Below are 22,190 nucleotides of genomic sequence, written 5' to 3'. Positions count from 1 at the left end.
AATTATCCAAAACTTTATTATATTAGTGTTTGCTACGAATACAAAGTGACAAAAATTTATTAATGACTTATTTTATTGAGATAAAAAATAGCAATATTTAAAAAATGAATTTTAATTCGATTAATTTTTAATTGTTTGGTAAACAATAATATTTTTTATCAAATTTTGATTTGGATAAATTCTAATTCAAATTATTATGTTAATTTTCATTTTGAAACAAAGTAGAAATTTGATTTTCTATTTAAATGAAGAACTACTATTTTTAATTTTTGGTAAATCTCATTTTACTTGTCATGTTTTCTTTTGTACAGTTTTTTAAGGAAACGTCAATTAGAATTATAATTTCACTAATTTACCCCATTAATTATTTGATCTCCATTTAATATTATTTTTTCTTTTATGATATTAATCTCTTTTTACATTTATTAGAATAAGAAAAAAATGAAAAAGTAATTAAATTCTATCTTATTTTAATATATACGTATTTTAAGTATGTTGCTGTACAATAATTTCATTTGCTCTCACTAATGGATTGATACGCATGTGGCAATGAATCCATCATTATTGATTTAATGAGATACTTTGAAAATTACATAAATATTATTTGATTTTTTAATATGAGATGCACTTTTTTTTTTGATATTGTTTGTTTTTTTAATATGAGATTTTTTTTTTATATTGCTTGATTTTGTTAATATTGGGTTCATTTTTTTCGTGAGTTAGGAGATGGTGGGTTTTTTTTTTTTTTTTTTTTTTTTAATATTGATTGGTGTTTAGTTGGGGCTCACATTTTTTTTTTTAAATATTGGTTGATGTTTAGTTGGGGCCTGCATGGAAAACAGACGACCAAGCTGGGTGCAAACCATGCTTCTATATAGTTTTAAATTAAATAAATGTTGACTCTCGTGTGCTTCTAGACGCTGGCGGCCTTTTTTGGCTGCTTTGACTCAAAATTCAAATTATAAGCTCCTATGTGTATTATTCCCACGTTAATTATACGTTAAGCTTTGCTGCTAATCTTTTCTCATTTGTTACGTACGATAGCCTAGCAAGAAAATAAAATTCCTCCAAAAATCTATGAACGTGTCTAAGGCTGCAAATAAACAGTGAATCTTGAAAATTCCTCTAGAAGTACTGTACACGTCAAAATGTTTGGTCAATAAATCCAAAGAACAAAGTACTATGCATGTCCACGACCAAAAAAACAAAAGAAAATCAAAGTTATAAGCCGCCTCTTCATTTTCTTGCTTCTATATAACCCCTTTGCATTTAACATCAAACTCTTAACTTACTTCGCCTTCTATTCTTTTTTCCTTCTAATTCCTTATTTTTTTTTATCAAAAAAATAAATAAATCCATTTTATCAAATTTGAAGCTGTTGTTATAAGAGTACAACTATATCAATTGGTGCATTTTAATTTAATTTGTTCCAAGATGGAGCCAGCAGATTTAGGTAATTTGCGAGGTCGAAGTATAAGGGGAAGTTTGAGAGGAAGTATAAGGGAAAATAGTAATTCAATATGGAGAAATAATGGAGTTGAAGTATTTTCAAGATCAGCTAGAGATGAAGATGATGAAGAAGCATTAAAATGGGCTGCACTTGAAAAATTACCTACTTATGATAGATTAAGGAAAGGTATATTGTTTGGATCACAAGGAGCTGGTGAAGTTGATGTACATGATCTTGGTTTTCAACAAAGACAGAGTTTGCTTGAAAGGCTTGTTAAAGTTGCTGATGAAGATAATGAGAAGTTCTTGTTGAAACTCAAGAACAGAATTGACAGGCAAGTGATAATTCCTCTATTTTTTTTTTTTCAATTTGAACTTTACTTCTATACACTAACAGTACAAAAGAATTTTTGTACACAGATTAGCTAAAAAAACAACTATAGGTGTAGTAGTACTTCGTCATATATTTCAATTTACGTGAACTTATTGTTTTTTACGCCGTGATAAAAAGAATGAACCCCATCCTATATTTGGAAACGATTTATTTTAAACTTCTCATTTTATACAAAAATATTATGACTAGAATATACATACAAGTTTTAATTGTTACACAAATGTTACGTGGCATGTTTGAGACCATAAGTTAAAAAGTCTTATTTTTTTCTTAAACTCCGTGCCTAGTCAAATAAGTTGACGTAAGTTGAAGCAGCGGGAGTATTAGTTACCTTGAAAACATGGCAAGTTACTACTATAATATATATTTAAATAAGAAGTTTAAGTTTTGTACATGTCTGCGTAAATATTTTTAACATTATGAGGTCATTCAAACGATACCTACAAGTAAACCATTTTAAAATGTGAGATTTGAAACTCTGAAAATAAGCTCTGTTATCTACTATAACAGGTGAAAATGACTTGATACTGTGAAAAATAATTTACAGTGATTGTGTATGGTACATAAAACTCTAAAATAATACCAATAGTGCAAAGGTTCTTTATACTTTTGAGTAAAAAAAAATTGTTCTATAATTGAGTTGGGTTTCCTTGCTTATCTAGTTTGGTGCTAGGTACTAATTCTTTTTTTTTTTTTTTCTTTTCCTGAAAAAAACAGGGTTGGGATTGATTTTCCATCAATAGAAGTGAGATTTGAGCATCTGAATATTGAGGCAGATGCATATGTCGGAAGCAGAGCTTTGCCTACATTTATCAACTTCATTACTAACTTCATTGAGGTAAGAAGCCCAAAAAACATATGATTTGTATTGAGTATGTATGAACAAAAAAGTATGCGTACAACCTGCAAGGGTGGCTCAGTTGGTTGAGCATGGGGCTTTCATAATGGAGGTCTTAGGTTCGATCGAAATCCCCCGCCTACGACAGCAGGGGATTTGCCTTCTGGGTCGAGCAAGCTTGGTGTGGGTTACCTCTCCTGTGTGGTTAGCGTGCTATTGCACAGGAGCGGGGTTGTAGCGGCTGCAGTTCCTTGTCATAAAAAAAAAAGAAAAAAAGAAGAAGTTATGTGTACAACTACTACTATTATCACCTATAGAAGTACTGATGTTTTATTGTTTACCTCAAATGAAAAAAGATAAATTAATTATGACTCGAGAACCGTATGACTTGAATTAATGATAATTATGAAAACCTTAATAGTTGACTACTTCTGCCCGGTGATTTCTTAATCTGGTAAAATTATTGATGAAGGAGAAAGATAGGTCCAAATGAATGTATTTTTTTTTCTTGGGAAAAAGTTCAAATATACCTCAGAACAATGTGAAGTTGTCATTTATATCCTTCTTCGATTAAAATCAGGCGATTTGTGGTGCTAATCATTTCTGTCAGTGGAAAATGGCAAATGTAGGCCAGATTGGTAACGACGGGGGAGTTCTGGGCCCAAGTATTAATGAAGGGAAAAAGTAGACAATTTCAGCATACTGCAGGAGTAAATTTGAACCCTTATCATTACGTAAATAACAAGAACAATAACGATAACAACGATAATGACCAAGCTTGAAGATATTAAGTTACTAATCAAACATCTTATCCCGCCCTTAACAATTTTTAGTTCTTCTTTTGCAGTGTGATTTTAAAGGTGTTTCTGAAACTAACTTTTTTCTTATTCTTTTGTTGGTTTTACAGTCCCTGTTGGATTCACTTCACATCCTTCCATCGAAAAAACGTTCAGTTACAATTCTTAAGGATGTTAGTGGCATCGTCAAGCCTTGTCGAATGACTCTGCTATTAGGACCTCCAGGTTCTGGGAAAACAACTTTGTTACTAGCTTTGGCTGGAAAACTTGACTCTGCCCTAAGGGTAAGTTTTTACCAGTTCGTCAAATATATAAAACTGCTTATAAAAAGAGTATTGTGTTTTTAAATATGAAATTAAGACCTAACATGTTACAATAAAATCAGGTTACGGGAAAGGTGACATATAATGGACATGAGCTACATGAGTTTGTACCAGAAAAAACTGCTGCCTATATTAGCCAGCATGATTTGCATATTGGAGAAATGACTGTGAGAGAAACTTTGGAGTTCTCTGCAAGATGCCAAGGAGTTGGTTCTCGTTATGGTTAGATTATTTTTCTTAGTTCTATCTAATTCTTAGTACTTGGTTTTCGATATTTATAGTAAAATCAAATGAATCACGATTTATCAATTATTGACTTCCGTTCTTGAATTATTTTCAAGAAATGTTGGCTGAACTATCAAGAAGAGAGAAAGCTGCTAATATCAAACCAGATGCTGATATTGACATGTTCATGAAGGTAAGACTGGAAACAATTTCTCTTCACTTGTAGAGTGTATATGTTTGAGCCACTTCTGGTAGCATATTTTTCTTATTTTCTTTAGAAAAATAGTGAATAATTGATGTTACTATTATTGACTGGAAATGTAGGCTGCATCAACAGAAGGACAAGAAGCCAAAGTGATTACAGATTATGTTCTTAAGGTAATTTTTATTTTCCAATCATTTTTTCGTACGCTCTTGCTATTGAAAGGTCAGAGAAGTTTGATAAATCAGTTGTTCATTCGCTTGTAAATTCTATTTTTCAGATTCTGGGACTGGATATTTGCGCAGATACTATGGTGGGAGATCAAATGATAAGGGGTATTTCCGGAGGACAGAAGAAGCGTGTCACTACTGGTGAAATGATTGTCGGACCGTCTAAAGCCCTTTTCATGGATGAAATTTCAACTGGACTTGACAGTTCCACAACTTACTCCATTGTGAATTCCCTAAAGCAATCTGTTAAAATCTTGAAAGGAACAGCTCTGATTTCTCTCTTGCAGCCTGCCCCCGAGACTTACAACTTGTTTGATGATATCGTTCTGCTATCAGATGGCTACATTGTTTATCAGGGTCCACGAGAGGAAGTGCTGGACTTCTTTGAATCCATGGGATTCAAATGCCCCGACAGAAAAGGCGTGGCCGATTTCTTGCAAGAAGTATGTTTTATAGGAAACAAGGATGATAAAGTTTTAGAAGCGTTGATGCGGTTCCGGTTCTAACGTGTAATTTTTGGAATTTCTTGCAGGTGACATCTAAGAAGGATCAGCAGCAATATTGGGTAAGGAGGGACGAGCCTTACAGGTTTATCACATCAAAAGAATTTGCTGAGGCTTATCAATCTTTCCATGTTGGAAGAAAAGTAAGCGATGAGCTTACAACCGCATTTGACAAGAGCAAAAGCCACCCTGCTGCTTTGACTACTGAAAAGTACGGTATTGGAAAGAGACAGCTCTTGAAGGTTTGTATGGAAAGAGAGTTCTTGCTAATGCAGAGAAACTCATTTGTTTTCATCTTCAAATTCTTTCAGGTGAACTACTTGGTCTATTTGGTATATCGATTTATGCTGTAGTATTGTCATATCCATTTGAAAGTTACTAATCCACTCTTTGTTTTTTCCAGCTCATGGTCATTGCACTTATGACAATGACCATATTTTTTCGAACTAAGATGCCTCGGGATAATGAGACAGATGGAGGAATATATTCTGGTGCTCTCTTTTTTACAGTTGTCATGCTTATGTTTAATGGTTTGTCTGAGCTCCCTTTGACACTCTACAAGCTTCCGGTCTTCTACAAGCAAAGGGACTTTCTCTTCTATCCTTCATGGGCTTATGCAATTCCTTCATGGATCCTAAAAATCCCTATAACCTTTCTTGAAGTTGGGATGTGGGTGTTCCTCACCTATTATGTTATCGGATTTGATCCTAATGTTGGAAGGTATGGGAAGAAAGACTATATGGTATAATCATTCGCTTATCGTCACAAATATTATTTCTCCTGTGGTTATTCATCTGCTATTGTTTGTGCAGATTTTTTAAACAATTTTTGCTACTCTTAGTAGTAAACCAGATGGCATCAGGATTGTTCAGATTTATTGCAGCAGTTGGAAGGACCATGGGAGTTGCTAGCACATTTGGAGCATTTGCTCTGCTTTTACAATTTGCATTGGGCGGTTTTATCCTCGCACGAAGTAAGTTTGTGATTTAGGTGTTTGCAATAGCTCTTGTCTTGTCCAATCCTACTAATGCCTACTTTCTCTTTTCTCTGAATGGTGTAGCTTACGTGAAGGACTGGTGGATTTGGGGTTACTGGACCTCTCCACTTATGTACTCAGTGAATGCAATCCTTGTGAATGAATTTGATGGGAAAAAGTGGAAACATGTAAGTTTGTATGCATAACTCCTCCTACAATGGTGTACTTTTTTTTTTTTCATCAATGAATGCTGAAATCAACTCACATTAAACAGATTGCACCAAATGGAACCGAGCCACTTGGAGTTTCAGTTATAAGATCTCAAGATTTCTTTCCCGATGCATATTGGTACTGGCTCGGTGTAGGGGCACTTGTTGGATTCACAGTTCTGTTTAACATCGCCTACAGTCTTGCTCTCGCTTATCTTGACCGTGAGTATCCTTGAGTTTCTTCATCGATATATCCCTAAATAAAAAGATGACACGTACTAACATGGAGTGAGTATCTGCAGCATTTGGAAAGCCACAAGCTACGATTTCAGAAGAGAGCGAGAACAATGAAAATAGTGAATCATCAACTCGGATGACTAGCACAGCGGAAGGAGATTCTGTCGGTGAGAATCAGAATAAGAAGAAGGGAATGGTCCTTCCATTTGAACCCCATTCCATCACCTTTGATGAAGTTGTATACTCTGTTGACATGCCTCCGGTAAGTAACGAAAAATTGCTAGTCATCAAGAACCAGTGCTTCAACTTTCCTTAAATCAAAATGTGACTCATTATTTTGACGACTTGCAGGAAATGAGAGAGCAGGGTACCAGTGACAATAGATTGGTACTTTTGAAGAGTGTGAGTGGAGCTTTCAGGCCAGGTGTTCTCACCGCTTTGATGGGAGTCAGTGGGGCTGGTAAAACAACATTGATGGATGTCTTGGCCGGAAGGAAAACCGGAGGTTACATTGACGGGAGCATCAAAATTTCTGGATATCCCAAGAAACAAGAAACATTTGCACGTATTTCTGGATACTGTGAACAAAATGACATCCATTCACCTTATGTTACAGTTTATGAGTCCCTGGTTTACTCGGCTTGGCTGCGTTTACCTCAAGATGTCGATGAGCCAAAAAGAATGGTAAGTCCTTTAAATTATTCCCTTTCTTCCCATAATAAGAATTTGTCCTAGTGATCATCTTATACCCAAATAAAGAGGCAGTTAATAGAATTTTCAATAAATTATCTCATTTCAGATGTTTGTTGAGCAAGTTATGGATCTTGTGGAGCTTACACCACTAAGATCAGCCTTAGTCGGGTTGCCAGGAGTCAACGGTCTGTCAACTGAGCAACGTAAAAGGTTGACCATAGCAGTTGAACTAGTAGCAAACCCCTCTATCATTTTTATGGATGAACCAACTTCAGGGTTGGATGCAAGAGCTGCTGCAATTGTGATGAGAGCTGTAAGGAACACTGTTGATACAGGAAGAACCGTTGTTTGTACCATTCATCAGCCCAGCATTGACATTTTTGAGGCTTTTGATGAGGTAAAGTGAACACATTTTGCATCTATTTCTAATTCCCCTTATGCCTTTTAGATATCGGATACTAATATGACCACGTGTTTACAGTTATTTCTTATGAAACGAGGAGGACAAGAGATATACGTTGGTCCATTAGGTCGCGAGTCAAGTCATTTGATAAAATACTTCGAGGTAAGTTTGTCTTTGGAAAAGTGAGTCCCTTTTATTATGTATGTATAATTGAGTACTGAGCTTATTTTCACCATGGATTCAGTCAATACCCGGTGTAAGCAAAATAGAGGAGGGTTACAATCCAGCAACTTGGATGTTAGAAGTCACATCTTCCTCTCAAGAAATGACATTAGGGGTTGATTTTACCGAATTGTACAAGAACTCAGACCTCTGCAGGAGGAACAAAGCCTTGATCGAAGAACTAAGCGTGCCACGCGCTGGTACAAGTGACCTTCATTTTGAAACTGAATTCTCACAGCCATTCTGGGTCCAATGTATGGCTTGTTTATGGAAGCAACACTGGTCATATTGGCGTAATCCGGCTTACACTGCAGTCAGATTTCTCTTCACAACCTTCATAGCACTCATATTCGGGTCAATGTTTTGGGATCTTGGTACCAAAGTGTAAGTACTATAACACAAAAATAGAAATAAGAAGAAAAACTGGCAACTTATAATTCTTAATGCTAAAATGTCTATCTTTTTTTTTTGTTTCAATTACAGGAGTAAGCCCCGAGATCTAACTAATGCTATGGGATCTATGTATGCTGCCGTTCTCTTCCTTGGTGTCCAAAATTCATCATCAGTTCAGCCCGTCGTATCCGTTGAACGTACTGTATTTTACAGAGAAAAAGCTGCCGGGATGTACTCTGCCATACCGTATGCCTTTGCACAAGTGGGTAGACAGTTGAATTTCCTAAAAAACTAATAAATTTTCAGCTTAAAGTTAAAATAGTTCAAATAATGAACACTTAATTTTTTCCTTGCAGGTTTTCATTGAAATTCCTTATGTATTTGTACAAGCTGTTGTCTATGGTCTCATTGTCTATTCTATGATTGGATTCGAATGGACTGCTGCAAAATTCTTTTGGTACTTCTTCTTCATGTTCTTCACCTTCCTCTACTTCACCTTCTTTGGCATGATGACCGTGGCTGTCACCCCGAATCAAAATGTTGCTTCAATTATTGCTGGATTCTTCTATACAGTATGGAATCTCTTCTCGGGATTCATCGTTCCACGACCTGTAAGTTCTTAAATCTATTGTCACTTTTCTTCTAGTACATAAACGCACACTGAGACTAATTTCACGGATGATCATCCAACTTTCTGTTTATTGCATTAAAACTAATTTTTTGTAGCATAAAATAACTCAACCATCTTTATATATAACAACAAAATAAGAAATGCCGAAAAGTGTAATATGATACCAGAAAACACATGTAGACTGCCACATGTATAAATATTCATGTAAATACTAGACATCTACAGCCCACCTTACATAATAACCATGCGAGACCGCTTAAAAAGACACACACACACACGCATTTTCAGACCCAGCCTAATACCAAATGTTTTCAACATGTGGCACATGATGGGATTCTTTTTAAGTGAGTCGGAAAATGGATTTTTTTAAATTGGTGTCACTTAGATGTTATGCAAGCTAGGCGAGTTGCTAAAGTGACAGCCTACTTGTGATTCTTGAACCGGATTTAGCATTTTCTATGATATAATAAAGGCATAACTGAGTTAGTATTCTGTTGCAAAAAGTAGTTTTGTCACTCTGGGTTATAATAAACTGAAAGTTGAATGATCATCCGTGAAATTAATCCCACAACAGTTATAAAGATTGAAAAAATTGATCTTTTTTTTTATATTTATTTTTTATTTTCTTCTTCTTTTCGACTAAAAACAGCGTATTCCGATATGGTGGAAATGGTACTACTGGGCTTGCCCTGTTGCATGGACCTTGTATGGTTTGGTTGCATCTCAATTTGGAGACCTCCAAAGTACAATTAATAATCAAACTGTGGAAGACTACTTGAGAAGTACCTATGGATTTAAGCATGATTTTCTCGGAGTTGTTGCAGCTGTGATCGTTGCGTTTGCAGTTGTTTTCGCCTTCACATTTGCTTTGGGTATCAAGGCATTCAATTTCCAGAGAAGATAAAAAGAGTGTTTATTTGTATTCCAGTTGTTTTTACTTGAATAAGCTTATGAACTTTTAGCTTGCTGAATATGTTGTCTTATTAATCTTTCTGCATTCCCAGTTTTGTTGTATAACGTGTAGTAATTGTTATTCATAATTTTTTATGGAATATATATACAATTTTATTTAATGGTTGTCTTCATTCTCTAATTGATTACCATCCTTTACCCCTGCATTATGTCTGTTAAAATTATTGTTCATGTCTGATCATTTGACAGAAGGGTGATTGTTGGGAGCACTTGTTTTCTTTTATGTAAACTTTTTTTATTGACTCAAAATTTTCTGATATAGTATTTCAACATAGATTGGATTAGCCTATTAGTTTATGTAGTAATGCTCAAAAAAAAAAAAAAAAAAATTAAACTTCTAATAAACAGGCATCTTACGCTGCTTCTGGAACTACATAGATTCTTAGCCTTTAAAGAAACATCTAAATTTTAGGGTGGTTTTTTCTTTGTTTTTCTTTGTCATGTAGTTATCACTTATCAGTTCTATTAAAGTACTAAAAACAAATTTGTACTTGGTATTATATCTTTACAACACAACCTATATAGTTAAAAAATATTCCCTGAGCAGAGTGATGTACCTGGAAATGGAAGCTCTGCCTCCTCACACTATATTTTGAAAGGGCTTTATTACTTGAGTTTAGGAGTGGCAAATGGGCGTGTCGAGCCAGATAAGGGTCGGTTGAAAATGGATTAAACCAAAATGGATCAATTATTCGACCCATATCTTACACGGATAAAAAATGGGTTAACCCACGGATAATATGGATAACAATATTATCCATGACTTCAAGAATAGTTAGATAAGAAGATAAGCTAAAAACCAAAATAAGTTTAGATTCTGAGACAAAATATAAAAAAATAAAAATTCAAATATTTTAAAAATAAAAATTTAAAAATTAAACAAAAAAAAGACTCCCAGAACTTTCTATGGTGTACTTAGGCCACATTTGTTTGCACTTATTGGAGGTCTGAATCTGAATGATTCGTACCTTGCCCATTAAACGATTTGTTTGCATTAAGATCTAAGCACTTATTGAATGACAGCCTTAATCATTAAGATCTGAACCAAGTCTTAATATCTTTAAGAAGTATTTTTGTATGGAACTTTTTTATCACCAGCTCCAATCCCAACCCTCCACCTCAACCCCACCCCCACGCACTCTCCACTCCAACCTCACCCATCTACCACAACCCCACACATCCACCACAACACCACCCCACCACCCACCCACCTTCCACTCCAACACCCCACTCTCCACCACCCCTACCCCACTACCAACCCCAATCCAACCCAACACCACCCACCCCACTCCCCACCACCAACCCCTACCCCATACCACCCACTACCCCCACCACCAACCCCATCCCCACTACCTCCCACCCCTCACCCCAACCACCCACCACCCGTTCGCCCCTTCACCCCCACCTACCGCCCACCACGACTACATAACATCTCCACCATTACTAGTGAACATAAATGTTTCATTTTTTTTAATCAAATAATATTTTATTTTATTAAATTTGTATTTATTTTCTACTATTTAGTTACTTTTTAATTTGAATTGTATATTTATTATGTTTAAATAAATACATTATGCACATTCATATATCGAAAAACAAACAGTCTTAATCATTTAGTGTTCAGACCGAGAGACAACATCTTAATCATTCAGATGTGCATTCAGATTCAGAGGTCTTAATTTTAATGAAAACAAATGAGGCCTAAGTACTACTAATATATAATTAGCTTGAGGGAGTGTAGATGGTGGATAACCCATATTTTAAGTGGATAATATGAGTTTGACTCAAATTGGACCCATTTTATGGTTCAGTATCCAACCCATTTTAAATGGGTTGGGTCGGGTGGATAATCACAAATTTTAGGGAAAGATCGGGCATGCTTTCAAACGAAAATAATTCTGCCCACAGCCTGATTCTTTCGTACCCCCAGAAAAAATCAATAGTATTTACCTGAGATGCCGCATCTCGTGTAAACACTTTTGATTTTTTCTGGGGGTACGAAAGTAATGGGGGTATGAACGGGTAATTATTTTCGTTTGAGGGGGCATGCATAATTTTTTCGGTCTTTTACCCATTTTGCTACCCCTACTTGAGTTGAACAAAAATGGTTTAATTTGGAGTTTGTTAGATTTGCTGTTATTTTGACAATTGATGATTGAAGTTTGTTCTTTATGATATTTGGAACTTATACTTTAAATTTGAGCTCATTTAGTGTAGCTTTGGCGTTGAATCCTGTGTTCAAATTATTGAAATTAGAATGATAAGTTATTATTTCTGGGCAAAAATTTGTTCACCTAAAGTTCAGACGTAAATACCTAAACTTTAGCTATGTGTGACTGAAGTACCGATAAAAATGATTGAACTTCATCATGTCTGGAGTTGTTCGGAAGTGAATAAACTTGCAAAAAGTTTATAAACTTGAGTATAACTTAAACAATGACCACAAATCGGGTGAGAAACCAAAAAAATATCTCAATAGTGTTGTTGACTAAGTGGACCACTGGCATAGTGGGGACTTATCAGCTCACTTTTCCTGACCAGAATCCGTCACTTATCAGCCTCAAATTTTCTTCTTTTCGACAAGTCTTATTGGTCATTTACATCTCTGTTTCACATTCTTCTTCTTGTTCTTCCTTAACACAATATAGAGAAAATTCAAAAACTAGAGAATGAATCCTTTTACAATCTTGCCAGAAGGCTGCATATCGGAGATCATATCGTTAACAACGCCAGCAGACGCCATTAGATCATCGGTTATCTCAAGAGGATTCAAGTCTGCAGCTGAGTCTGATATTGTATGGAACAAATTTCTGCCATCTGATCATCAAGATATTGTTTCAAGATCAGTTTCTGTGGTTGTTTTTGACAGCAAAAAGGACCTTTACTTTAGACTCTCTGAGTCTCCTATCCTTCTTGATGAAGGCAGACTGGTAATCTTCTAGTTGCATTTTCTTTCTTTGTCTTTCTTTTTCTCATTTTTATATTTGAATTAGTTATCCATTATAACATGTGGTATGAAGGAAAATGACTCATCTGGAAAATATTTTTCAATGTTTAGCTGAAGAGTGAATTATATTTGAAACTTTTTTATTTTAATTGAAGATTGATAATAATGTTAGCAAATCAAATACTGTATGTTAGTTCTCTCGCATCGGTGAGTGATGAGATTAATCGTCTCTTTATATGATTTTGGACAATTCTCACCTTTGAGCTAACTTTTGGAGTTGAATTAGGCTTAAGGTCTATTTTCTTATCATGGTGTGTGCCCAGATCCATTCTAATATATTTTTTTTTTTCATCCAATGTTGGCCCCATCTTATATTGTCCACGCACTAGATATGCTCTGGGCATGCGGGTCTGTTGAGTCTCCCACATTTGGCTGTTGATAATTAGACTCAAATTTCATTTTCTTACCAGTTTTTATGACAATATTTAGCCAAGTTTTGGTTGGAAGTTGGAAGTTGGAACAATGATATGAAGTCAAGGATGAGGTAGTTGTGCAAAAAATGGCTTGAGAAAATCGTTCTTCTTGGTGGATTTTTCTGTAAACTACTATTTAAAACAACAACATACCCAGCGTAATCCTACAAAGTGAAATCTGAGGAGTGCAGTGTATGTAGACCTTACCCTACCTTGTAAGGTAGAGCGGTTTTTTCTGATAGACCCTCGGCTCAAGAAAAAACAATTCAAAACAGTAGAAAAAGAAAAACTTCTGTAAAATATTTACTGATAACTAAATGACCAGAAAATTTATACTTATTTTTCGGAAAACATTTTCAAAAAGTATTTTCCATCATACCAAACACATTTACTGATAATATTGCTTTAATCTTTTGAGATTAGTCCTGATATAAATTTTATACATTGTGTTGCCTACTCTATTCTCTTCTATTTTATAATTTAGAGCTAGTAATTTTGGATGTTTATGAGTTTATGACTCGGTAATGTTTCATATAAACATTTACGAGTCAATCGTCAATAGAAGGGTCACGTTATATTTTATTTATTCTAACAGTTTGTTAAATCAACTAGAGTATAACGTGTGAAAATTTACTAGATATATAATGATGATAACATATTCGCATTTAACTTCTACTGTTTCTAGCAGAGTTTTTGGCTTGACAAAACAAATGGGAAGAAATGTTATCTACTATCTGCAAGGCAATTGACAATTTCTTTTTCAGACACCCAATTATTCTGGGAACATACATCTGATGCAGATTCAAGGTACTTACTCTGTTTTTTTAGATTAAATTGGTTACGGCATGTGTTTTTTTTCCCTTCCAAACATGTTCTACATAATTACACCTTTACATGTTCATTGATACTCTAGGTAAGCTTCACGGATGGTCACTTAACTATCAACTTTTTCATAAAAGTCATTTAACTATTGTTTCTAACTAAAAAGTCAATTGACTTTGAGTATACTAACACAAAAGTCACTAATCCATTTCCGGTGTCACTAAACTACTTCACGGTGAATAACTTATTTTTCACTCTTTTTAAAAAAAAAAAAAAATCTAACAACTAATTAAAAGGGTTCAACCGACTCAAAAAATATACTGCCTCCGTCTTAATTTATGTGACACCTTTTAGATTTCGAGATTCAAACAATTGTTTCTTTGACCGTAATTTTTTCATATATCTTTTAAATATTTTGGATTTTCTATTATCGTGACTTATAGTATGTTTTACGTAGTTTCTAAATATGTAAATTTTATTTCAAAAAACTTAAAGATTACATGGCCAAATTCATGGTCAAAATTAAATTGTTTTGACTCTCAAAATCTGAACCGCGTCACATAAAGTGGGACAGAGGAAGTAATAATTAATTTTGGGTCGGGTCCGGTTGAACCTTTTAAATTAATTTTTTATTTCTGAGATATTAAAAAAAAAAAAAAAAAAGAGTAAAAGATGAGTTATTTACCGGAAAGTGATTTAGTGACTTTTATGTTAGTATGCTCATAGTTAAGTCACTTTTGTGTTAGAAACAACAGAATAGTTAAATGACTTTTGTGGAAAAAAAGTAATAGTTAAGTGACCATCTGTGAAATTTAGCATTGATACTCTAGTAGATGCTAGACTAATTTTCTATCAGATGAAGGTAACAAGAAATGTTTTTTAACCGTAATAAAAAATGTCATTTTTTTTTCTAAGTAGCTAATGTAAGTGTCAAACGGACGGGATATCAAGTTTGGGTGGATCAAAATGAGTTGATTCAACACATGAATTATGATCAAATCTGTTTGAAATTTGCTTGGGTCAAAAAGAGTTGGATTAAGGTGGATTGACTAGTGACACATAGCCTAACTCCTTTCCCTCATACGTTGGATTGGTTACGCATTTATGTTATCAAATACAGCTACATAGGTTGAAATGAAGAGAGCAGTATACAAAAACTCCAGAGTTTTGGGGTTAAATTTTCTTTTTCTACAGATTCCCAGAGGTGGCGTTCCTCAATAGCGTCGATTTACTAGATATCCGAGGCAAGATTGGAACTCGAGCATTATCCTCAAGAACAAGTTATGCAGCTTATTTAGTGTTCAAAATATCCGAGAGGTACCATGGCCTTGAATCAACAAACGCAATGGTTAGATTTGTTAATCAAGAGAGTGAAGATCAGGCTGAAGAACGAGCTACTACTGTTATACTAGCAGCAAGAGCGCCGAGGCATTTAAAAGGAAGGTTACCAGAAAAAAGAACTGATGGATGGCTGGAAGTAGGAATTGGAAACTTTGAATTAAGAGATGATAACGGTGATGTAGAAGCAAGATTGTTGGATTCTAGGCCTTTTCATGCTAAGTGTGGTCTCATAATCGAAGGTGTTGAGTTTCGTCCAATATGATTTGTCAATTCTACAACGACCTCACAAGTTGATATCACAATATTAATTGAGTTCATGATCAAATATTTATTGATACATTTAGTAAAGTTGTAATAGACATGCAGAGTTTGGGCAAAAGATAATGGTTCAGATAAACTCATATATTACATGCTAGACCCGCCTCTACTCACGTACATGTTAGGATAGTGCAAATTCATGACTTTGTTATTCTCTCACTCTCTTTTCTTTTTTGGTTTGAGTTCTAATCGTGTTACTTGCCTTCTTTTATGTGATGCTTATGCACATGGAATCACTTACCAACATACGACGACATTATATAATCGTTCTATTATGCAACTTAAATGTCGCAATTTACTTATAGACCAATATTTAATTTAGATTTGGATTAAATATAGAACTTTAGTATCGTAAAATATCACATTAAAATACCCTGCATTTAAACTAGTCTATCTACCAAATTTCCTACAGAATTAATACTCTCTCAGTTTCAATATGTTTGAACGAGAACGGATTTTAAGAAACAAATGAAGATTTTTGAAACTTATGATTTTAAACATTTGTGCAATTATAAACGCTTGTCATTAATCTAAACCAAGAAGTGTAAGTTAAATTATTTCAAAATATGAAATGCCACGGTGTAGAAAAAGTCCACACCAAAAATGTTACTATAAAGTGTGTAATGAAGTGAAAAAGTAAAAATTGTATATTTTCCTAAACTTACCCACTTCTTTTTCTTTGTGCCAAATCCATTATTTCTAGTCTTCTTGATTATGTTGACCTGAGAAGAAATATACATTAGAATCGTTAATCTGATGGTTTACATAATTTAAAACTTAAAACTTCACCAAGAACCAGACACACTGATCCACTACCAGAAAATCGCTAATTCCAACAATTTGATTCGTGGTAAGGGATTTCAGACAGAACGATGAACCAAGTTCAACTGATCCATTGAAAATTAGTGATTTTCTGGAAGTGGCTGTTTGTGCCGTACAGATAAAATATCATGAACTTAGAAAGACATCTCTACTTGTTCCATATATGCCAAGTTATTCTCTTTTCGTATATAACTGGAAAGTTTCATTATCATAAAGCTGTATTATAAATGAAAAGCAATATACTTCACTTAGTACCAGAAATTGTTACATTTTAAAGTTGAAGAAGCTCATCACAGGTACTTATTAATCCCACAGGATCTTAATGGAAACTAAACTTTCCACATACAAATGTGATGACCCTATATATAGTGGAATTTCTTTTGGTTTAAATTCTTCAGTGAATTTATTTTTCCGCACATCGTACTCTATAAATGCACCATCATCATTTCTCCATACTATGTTTCCGTTCTCCTTAACGCATACGAGGTGACCTGCGTACCCAAAGTAGTACGGAGTCACTGAGCCTAAAGTAATATTCGTGATGTGGTTCCAAGTCAACAAGCCTGTTTTCCAATCTTTCTCCTGTGACCACATCCACATTTCTAGACAAAGGTCAATCCCAAAAATGCAGACACGATTAGCAAAAGCACAAAATTTCGACAAAATATTCCTAATGTTACTTGGTACTGGCGTCACAATAGATGTTTCATTTGCCGGGTAAAAAGATATAACCAAGCGTTCACGTTCCCAAATTGTGCCTCCATCATCTGAAGTGGCCATTGTGTGAACAACACTATTTAACGAAATTGGATAGTGGTAGATCAAGCCAAAATCAGGGGGAATGGGGAAATTGCTAATGGTTCTCCAAGATTGATTTTTAACAGAATATATTTCAACAACGTGACGCAGATGTGCTGTATAGCTCACCTCGTATACACATAATACCTTATAATCCTCGGCCACAAAATCATAGACGAAACCAATTCGGGCAATATTCCACCAAAACCTTTGCAACGTAGCAGGAACGGGGATCAGTTTGTATTTCCGAATAGCAGGATTCCATAACATCATATTGCCAGGATGGTAAATAAAGACCAAGCCATCACACGAATGCACTTGTAGAAAATAATATTGACTAGTACTGAATCCTGGAATATTGGGCTGGTCCAACGTTACAACTTTGGAATCAGCACTAATTGATGCTTCCGTTGATAGGACTTTCATCGAATAATCATGGGGTATTTTTCCTTCAACAACGTTAAAAAGGAGAAACTTTTGACGATGAATATCGGTAGATGATTTATGTAGATGCGACTTCATAAACTCGGGGTCATCAATGGAACAATACCATGATTTGCAACTACTTTTGAACCGTAAAAGAGATTTGACTGGTAGCTCTAAGAGGATGGAGTTGACAATATCGTCAGGCAAATTGAGGATCTTAGAGCGGCTACCCATCGGATAACGCAGTACCATACTTGGGGTTCAGGGTTTCTTCCTATTTATACATGCCTCAAGTCGACTTTACTTGAAGGAAAAAAAAAATATGCTTTGTTTCAAACTTTCAATAATAAGTCTTTAACCAAAAACTGTAACTTATTAATTACTACTGTAATTACTATTTCTTTTTAGTATTTATATTCTGTAATTAAGGATTTTTTTTAATGGGGAACTAACCCATATATACAACCCACATATCTAGTTTGCAGTCATGTAGCCATTGTATCGTCACTGTATAAATAATGCATATGTAATGTATAAATTGATCAACTTTTTTTTTGCAACTTTACATATACACCCTTATACACTATTATACATTTCATATATATTACATATACATTCTTATGCACTATATATAATGTATATTCTTTGTATAACAATGTATAAACATTGTATAACTATGTATAAACAAAGTATTTCCTTGGGGAATAAAAATTTGACTAAAATCTGAAGCTTCATTGTATATCTTACAAGATAGTATGATCTATTCAAATGTCAAATGCAGCACATGTTCATATCATCTTCTAAAAGAGATGCTTAACAACATTCCAGATATTCTAAAATAAGTTTAATCTGGTAGAATTCACTCACTCCATATAATGACTGTTTGTCCCCGGTTTTTGTAAATTTACTGAAATGATAATTAAGAAGAAAAAGAAAACATCAGCCTTGTAGGATAGGAACCTTGTCAGAGGCTTGAAATTTGAAGGTGGGTGAAACAGAGCATTAATTTGTTAATAAGGAAGACTACTAGTCTGTTGGGCTTATAATGTCAAAGTGGGCGAAGAAAGGCATGGTTGGTATGTTCTGGGCAAAGTAAAGTGCCGAACGGGCACATTTGGTAAGAAGGTGATAATTGAGCTAGTTTTGGCAAATTACATCACTTATCGGTATTGGGCCGTAATTATTCCTTCTTTTATTGGGGAATAACTCATATATACTCCGTTCCACATCTAATTCAGTTCAGTGGTCCCCCATCAGATCATCGGTGTATAAATAATGTGTACTGTTTACGTGATAAATATATATAAACATTACATATACGTTGTATATATATAATGAATATGCTTTGTATAATCATGTATAGACGCATGAAACCAACTCAAATTGTACCTGAATATCGTCAATGTATAGATAATGTATCTTTTCTATATAGCTATATATAAACATTACATATGTTCGTATATCTAATATATATGTTTTGTATAATCATGTATTAACACACGAAACCAATGACTAAAACTTCTAGATTCGCCTATCTATTTTCCCTCCCCCGAAAACAAGAAGAAATGTACTAGTAGTGAACTTGACGGCAAATACTTGATGTAATTTCTTTGGCCAGGCGTCATACGTCATAACTCTTATTTATAAATCTTTATATGGAAAAGCGCAAATATGCCATCAAACTTTTTGAAAGAGTTCGTTTATGTCACGTGTTAATAGTTGGGTTCATTTATGCCATCGCCGTGACCGAAATGGCTCATTCATGCCACTTCTTAATTAACAACTCAAATGGCTGGTTTTCCAAAATTCAGATTTGACACATGGCCTCCAATTAGAGGTCCATGTCGCCAAATTAAATTAGCCCAAATAAAATTAAAATCCGTCCCAAATAAAATTGAAACCCGACCCACCCAAAACCCTTGTAACCCAAATCCCTCTTCTTATTTCCCTCATCAAATTATACGATCAAAACAAAAACTCATTATCTATGTTAGGTTGAACCTAACAGTGTAAAGAAGCATGATCCTGTACAAAGTGAGAATTATAAACTTCACATACTAGATGAATCATTTTAGAGCAGTAGCTATTGGATGGTTTGACAATTAATTTCATATACACTACTAAGGATGGTATCAAGATTGTATAGGTTTTTCTAGCTAATGGATGGTCTGACAAGTAGCTAATGGATGGTATTCATATCCTTTTAGAGCAGCAGCTAATTCTTAATCTAAGATAAGCATTTCTTACTAATGAGTTTCTGTTTCGATCGTATAATGTGATGAGGGAAATAAGAATAGGGATTTAGATTAAAAGGATGGGAAAAAAACACAAATAACCCCCCAATATAACTTTAAACTATAAATAGCCATAAATTTACAAATGACGGCCAATCTAACTTTAAACTCTAAATAGCCATAAATTTTATGCCAATAAGATTAGTTAGTATTATCACTCCACGTCATCTAAGATACCATACTTTTAAGATATCATCTTTAAAGCTTCATGTGGTGCCCATTTTTCATCGATTCTAGCAATACACCCCAATTCACACATTCCATAGTAGTACCTACAACACTCTTATTATACTATTATTATTCGTACTTCAAAAGTAAAATTAGATAGATGACTTTTTATCAATCAAATAGAGCCGAAAGTGCAAAGTGCACCAGGTAAATTCTTTTGCCAAGGCCTGAGGTGTAAGTGGGGTCATTGTTGCAATAAACAAAATCGAATAGATGAAGAATTCAGTGTTATTCAGGTTTATTCGTGTATAACACTGATTATACATTAAATTTCCAGAGGTACAACTCAATGTATACTCTTCTATAAGGGATGTATAATATTATATATCGAATATAATTCAATTATACATCAATTATACACTTTGAGAATACACCATCCGACGTATAATTCGTATATAAATATTATACACCGATTATGCACCGATTAAACGTTAATTATACATCCATTATACACTTTGAGAATACACCATCCAACCCCGTGGTCACCGTCGTCCACCATCCTTTTCCTTAATGAATCACCATAATTTTCTCCATTTCAATATATGAGAATCGATACTCACATCCATATACTTCTCCTGGAACCAATTTAAATTAACCGTTAAATGGAAAGAATTTCAAAAAGAAATAGATGATAGATTTTGAGCAAATCAATGAAACCAATCTGAAATTAGTGTTCCCAGCTTTATTCAAAATCAGAAAAAAATCTGCATAGAGGAAATCTCAAGAACTGCCATAGACACCGCCCGTAAGACGAAGAATCACCGAAATATCAAGCAAGAATTTTCTAGAAAATCAACTAAAACTTCTAAGAAACGACTAAATCGAAGCAACTACCTAGTAAACCAGTGAGGACAACACCAATCAATTTGATTTCGCTACACCTGGTCTAATAATCTAAGAAGAGTGAGAGGAAAATAATTGACACCACGTTGATTTTGGATAAGGAGAATAAGAGAATTAAGGGAAAGAGAAGAATGTATATGCTCTCCAGGCTCAAATATGGTGTATTTTGGTTTACGGCTAAAATTAGTAAAGTACGTGTGTTAAATGTTTAAAGCGAGTTAGTTTTTAAAAAATAGGGTTATTTTAAGTTTTGGGCTTATTTGGGCTGCTAATCTAGTTAATTATACTAAAAGGATGGGGATCATCAGTCGGTCAATTTTTTTGGGACGGATTTTAAATTTTATTTGGGCTGGTTTAATTTGGCGACGTGAACCTCTAATTGAAGGCCATGTGTTAAATAAGTTTTTTTGAAAACCATCCATTTGAGTTGTTAACTAAGTGATGGCGTGGATGACGAATTTTAGTATTACGATGACATAAATAAAGTTCAACTATTAACGAGTGTAAATAAGATAGCCTATTGAGAAAACGATATTTGAGCTTTTTCCATCTTTGAATGAAAAGCAAGTGTTGAGACCAAACCACCAGAGGGAGCAACAGCAGAATACCAATTTGATCATTTATTGTTAGCCCAACCATTTGGTCTTTACCAGCCTTTGGTTGAAATCCCAAGTGGCGTCGACAAAGTCCAACACCAACCGATGTGGTGGGGATTGGGGAAAGGATTGAGCGAGACTTTTATGTAAATTAGATTGCCGAATAGTTAATTGGGGTAAGAAGTGGATACTTGGGCTAATTTTGGCAAACTAGATGCCCAATTGGACACCCAACTTAATTTTTCCCTTTTTATTTGGCCCACGAGTCAACAAGCCCAGTCTCGATTAAGCCTCATAGGTCGGCAGACTTACTTAGGCCGTGCTAAAAGGTTTCGTTCTTAAATGGGATCCAAAAATAATAGCCCAACCTTATTAAATCATGGGCAAAATTACTCTTATCAAGCATGTACTGCAGGCCATACCCACCTATACCCTTGATGTCACGTGTCCTCCAAAAGGGATTTTCAAGCTCATTGAGAAACGCTTTTCAAGATTTTTCTGTGGATCTGACACTGAGATTTTTTTTTTTAAAATTATTTTTTATTACATGGAGGATAGGAGAAGGGGAAATGGAGAGAAGATTAC

At 34.6% G+C, this 22,190-nt stretch overlaps 3 protein-coding genes across 3 annotated transcripts; 2 read left to right on the top strand and 1 right to left on the bottom strand.

The window, feature by feature from the left end:
• The first annotated feature begins 1,271 nt into the window (after nucleotides 1-1,271).
• LOC132046504 (pleiotropic drug resistance protein 1) lies at nucleotides 1,272-9,798 on the top strand. Its single transcript, XM_059437149.1, has 20 exons — nucleotides 1,272-1,784; nucleotides 2,561-2,681; nucleotides 3,589-3,762; nucleotides 3,864-4,023; nucleotides 4,143-4,219; nucleotides 4,351-4,404; nucleotides 4,509-4,901; nucleotides 4,991-5,272; nucleotides 5,365-5,681; nucleotides 5,774-5,934; nucleotides 6,022-6,125; nucleotides 6,212-6,368; nucleotides 6,449-6,645; nucleotides 6,735-7,067; nucleotides 7,183-7,473; nucleotides 7,558-7,641; nucleotides 7,724-8,085; nucleotides 8,185-8,356; nucleotides 8,451-8,705; nucleotides 9,375-9,798. Exons 1-20 carry the CDS (start codon nucleotides 1,435-1,437, stop codon nucleotides 9,627-9,629), a joined length of 4,299 nt encoding a protein of 1,432 aa, XP_059293132.1. The 5' UTR covers nucleotides 1,272-1,434; the 3' UTR covers nucleotides 9,630-9,798.
• A 2,479-nt stretch (nucleotides 9,799-12,277) lies between these two features.
• Nucleotides 12,278-15,688, top strand: LOC132046493 (F-box protein PP2-B10-like). Its single transcript, XM_059437139.1, has 3 exons — nucleotides 12,278-12,627; nucleotides 13,806-13,924; nucleotides 15,134-15,688. Exons 1-3 carry the CDS (start codon nucleotides 12,367-12,369, stop codon nucleotides 15,540-15,542), a joined length of 789 nt encoding a protein of 262 aa, XP_059293122.1. The 5' UTR covers nucleotides 12,278-12,366; the 3' UTR covers nucleotides 15,543-15,688.
• A 1,035-nt stretch (nucleotides 15,689-16,723) lies between these two features.
• On the bottom strand, nucleotides 16,724-17,878 carry LOC132061798 (putative F-box protein At5g15660). Its single transcript, XM_059454439.1, has one exon. The coding sequence runs from the start codon at nucleotides 17,876-17,878 to the stop codon at nucleotides 16,724-16,726; it is 1,155 nt and encodes a 384-aa protein (XP_059310422.1).
• Between the last annotated feature and the right edge of the window lie 4,312 nt (nucleotides 17,879-22,190).

This window comes from Lycium ferocissimum, chromosome 1, assembly GCF_029784015.1.
Source record: "Lycium ferocissimum isolate CSIRO_LF1 chromosome 1, AGI_CSIRO_Lferr_CH_V1, whole genome shotgun sequence".
Taxonomy (NCBI): domain Eukaryota; kingdom Viridiplantae; phylum Streptophyta; class Magnoliopsida; order Solanales; family Solanaceae; genus Lycium; species Lycium ferocissimum.
The sequence above is the reverse complement of the archived record's forward strand: the minus strand, read 5'-3'. Positions and strand labels throughout refer to the sequence as shown.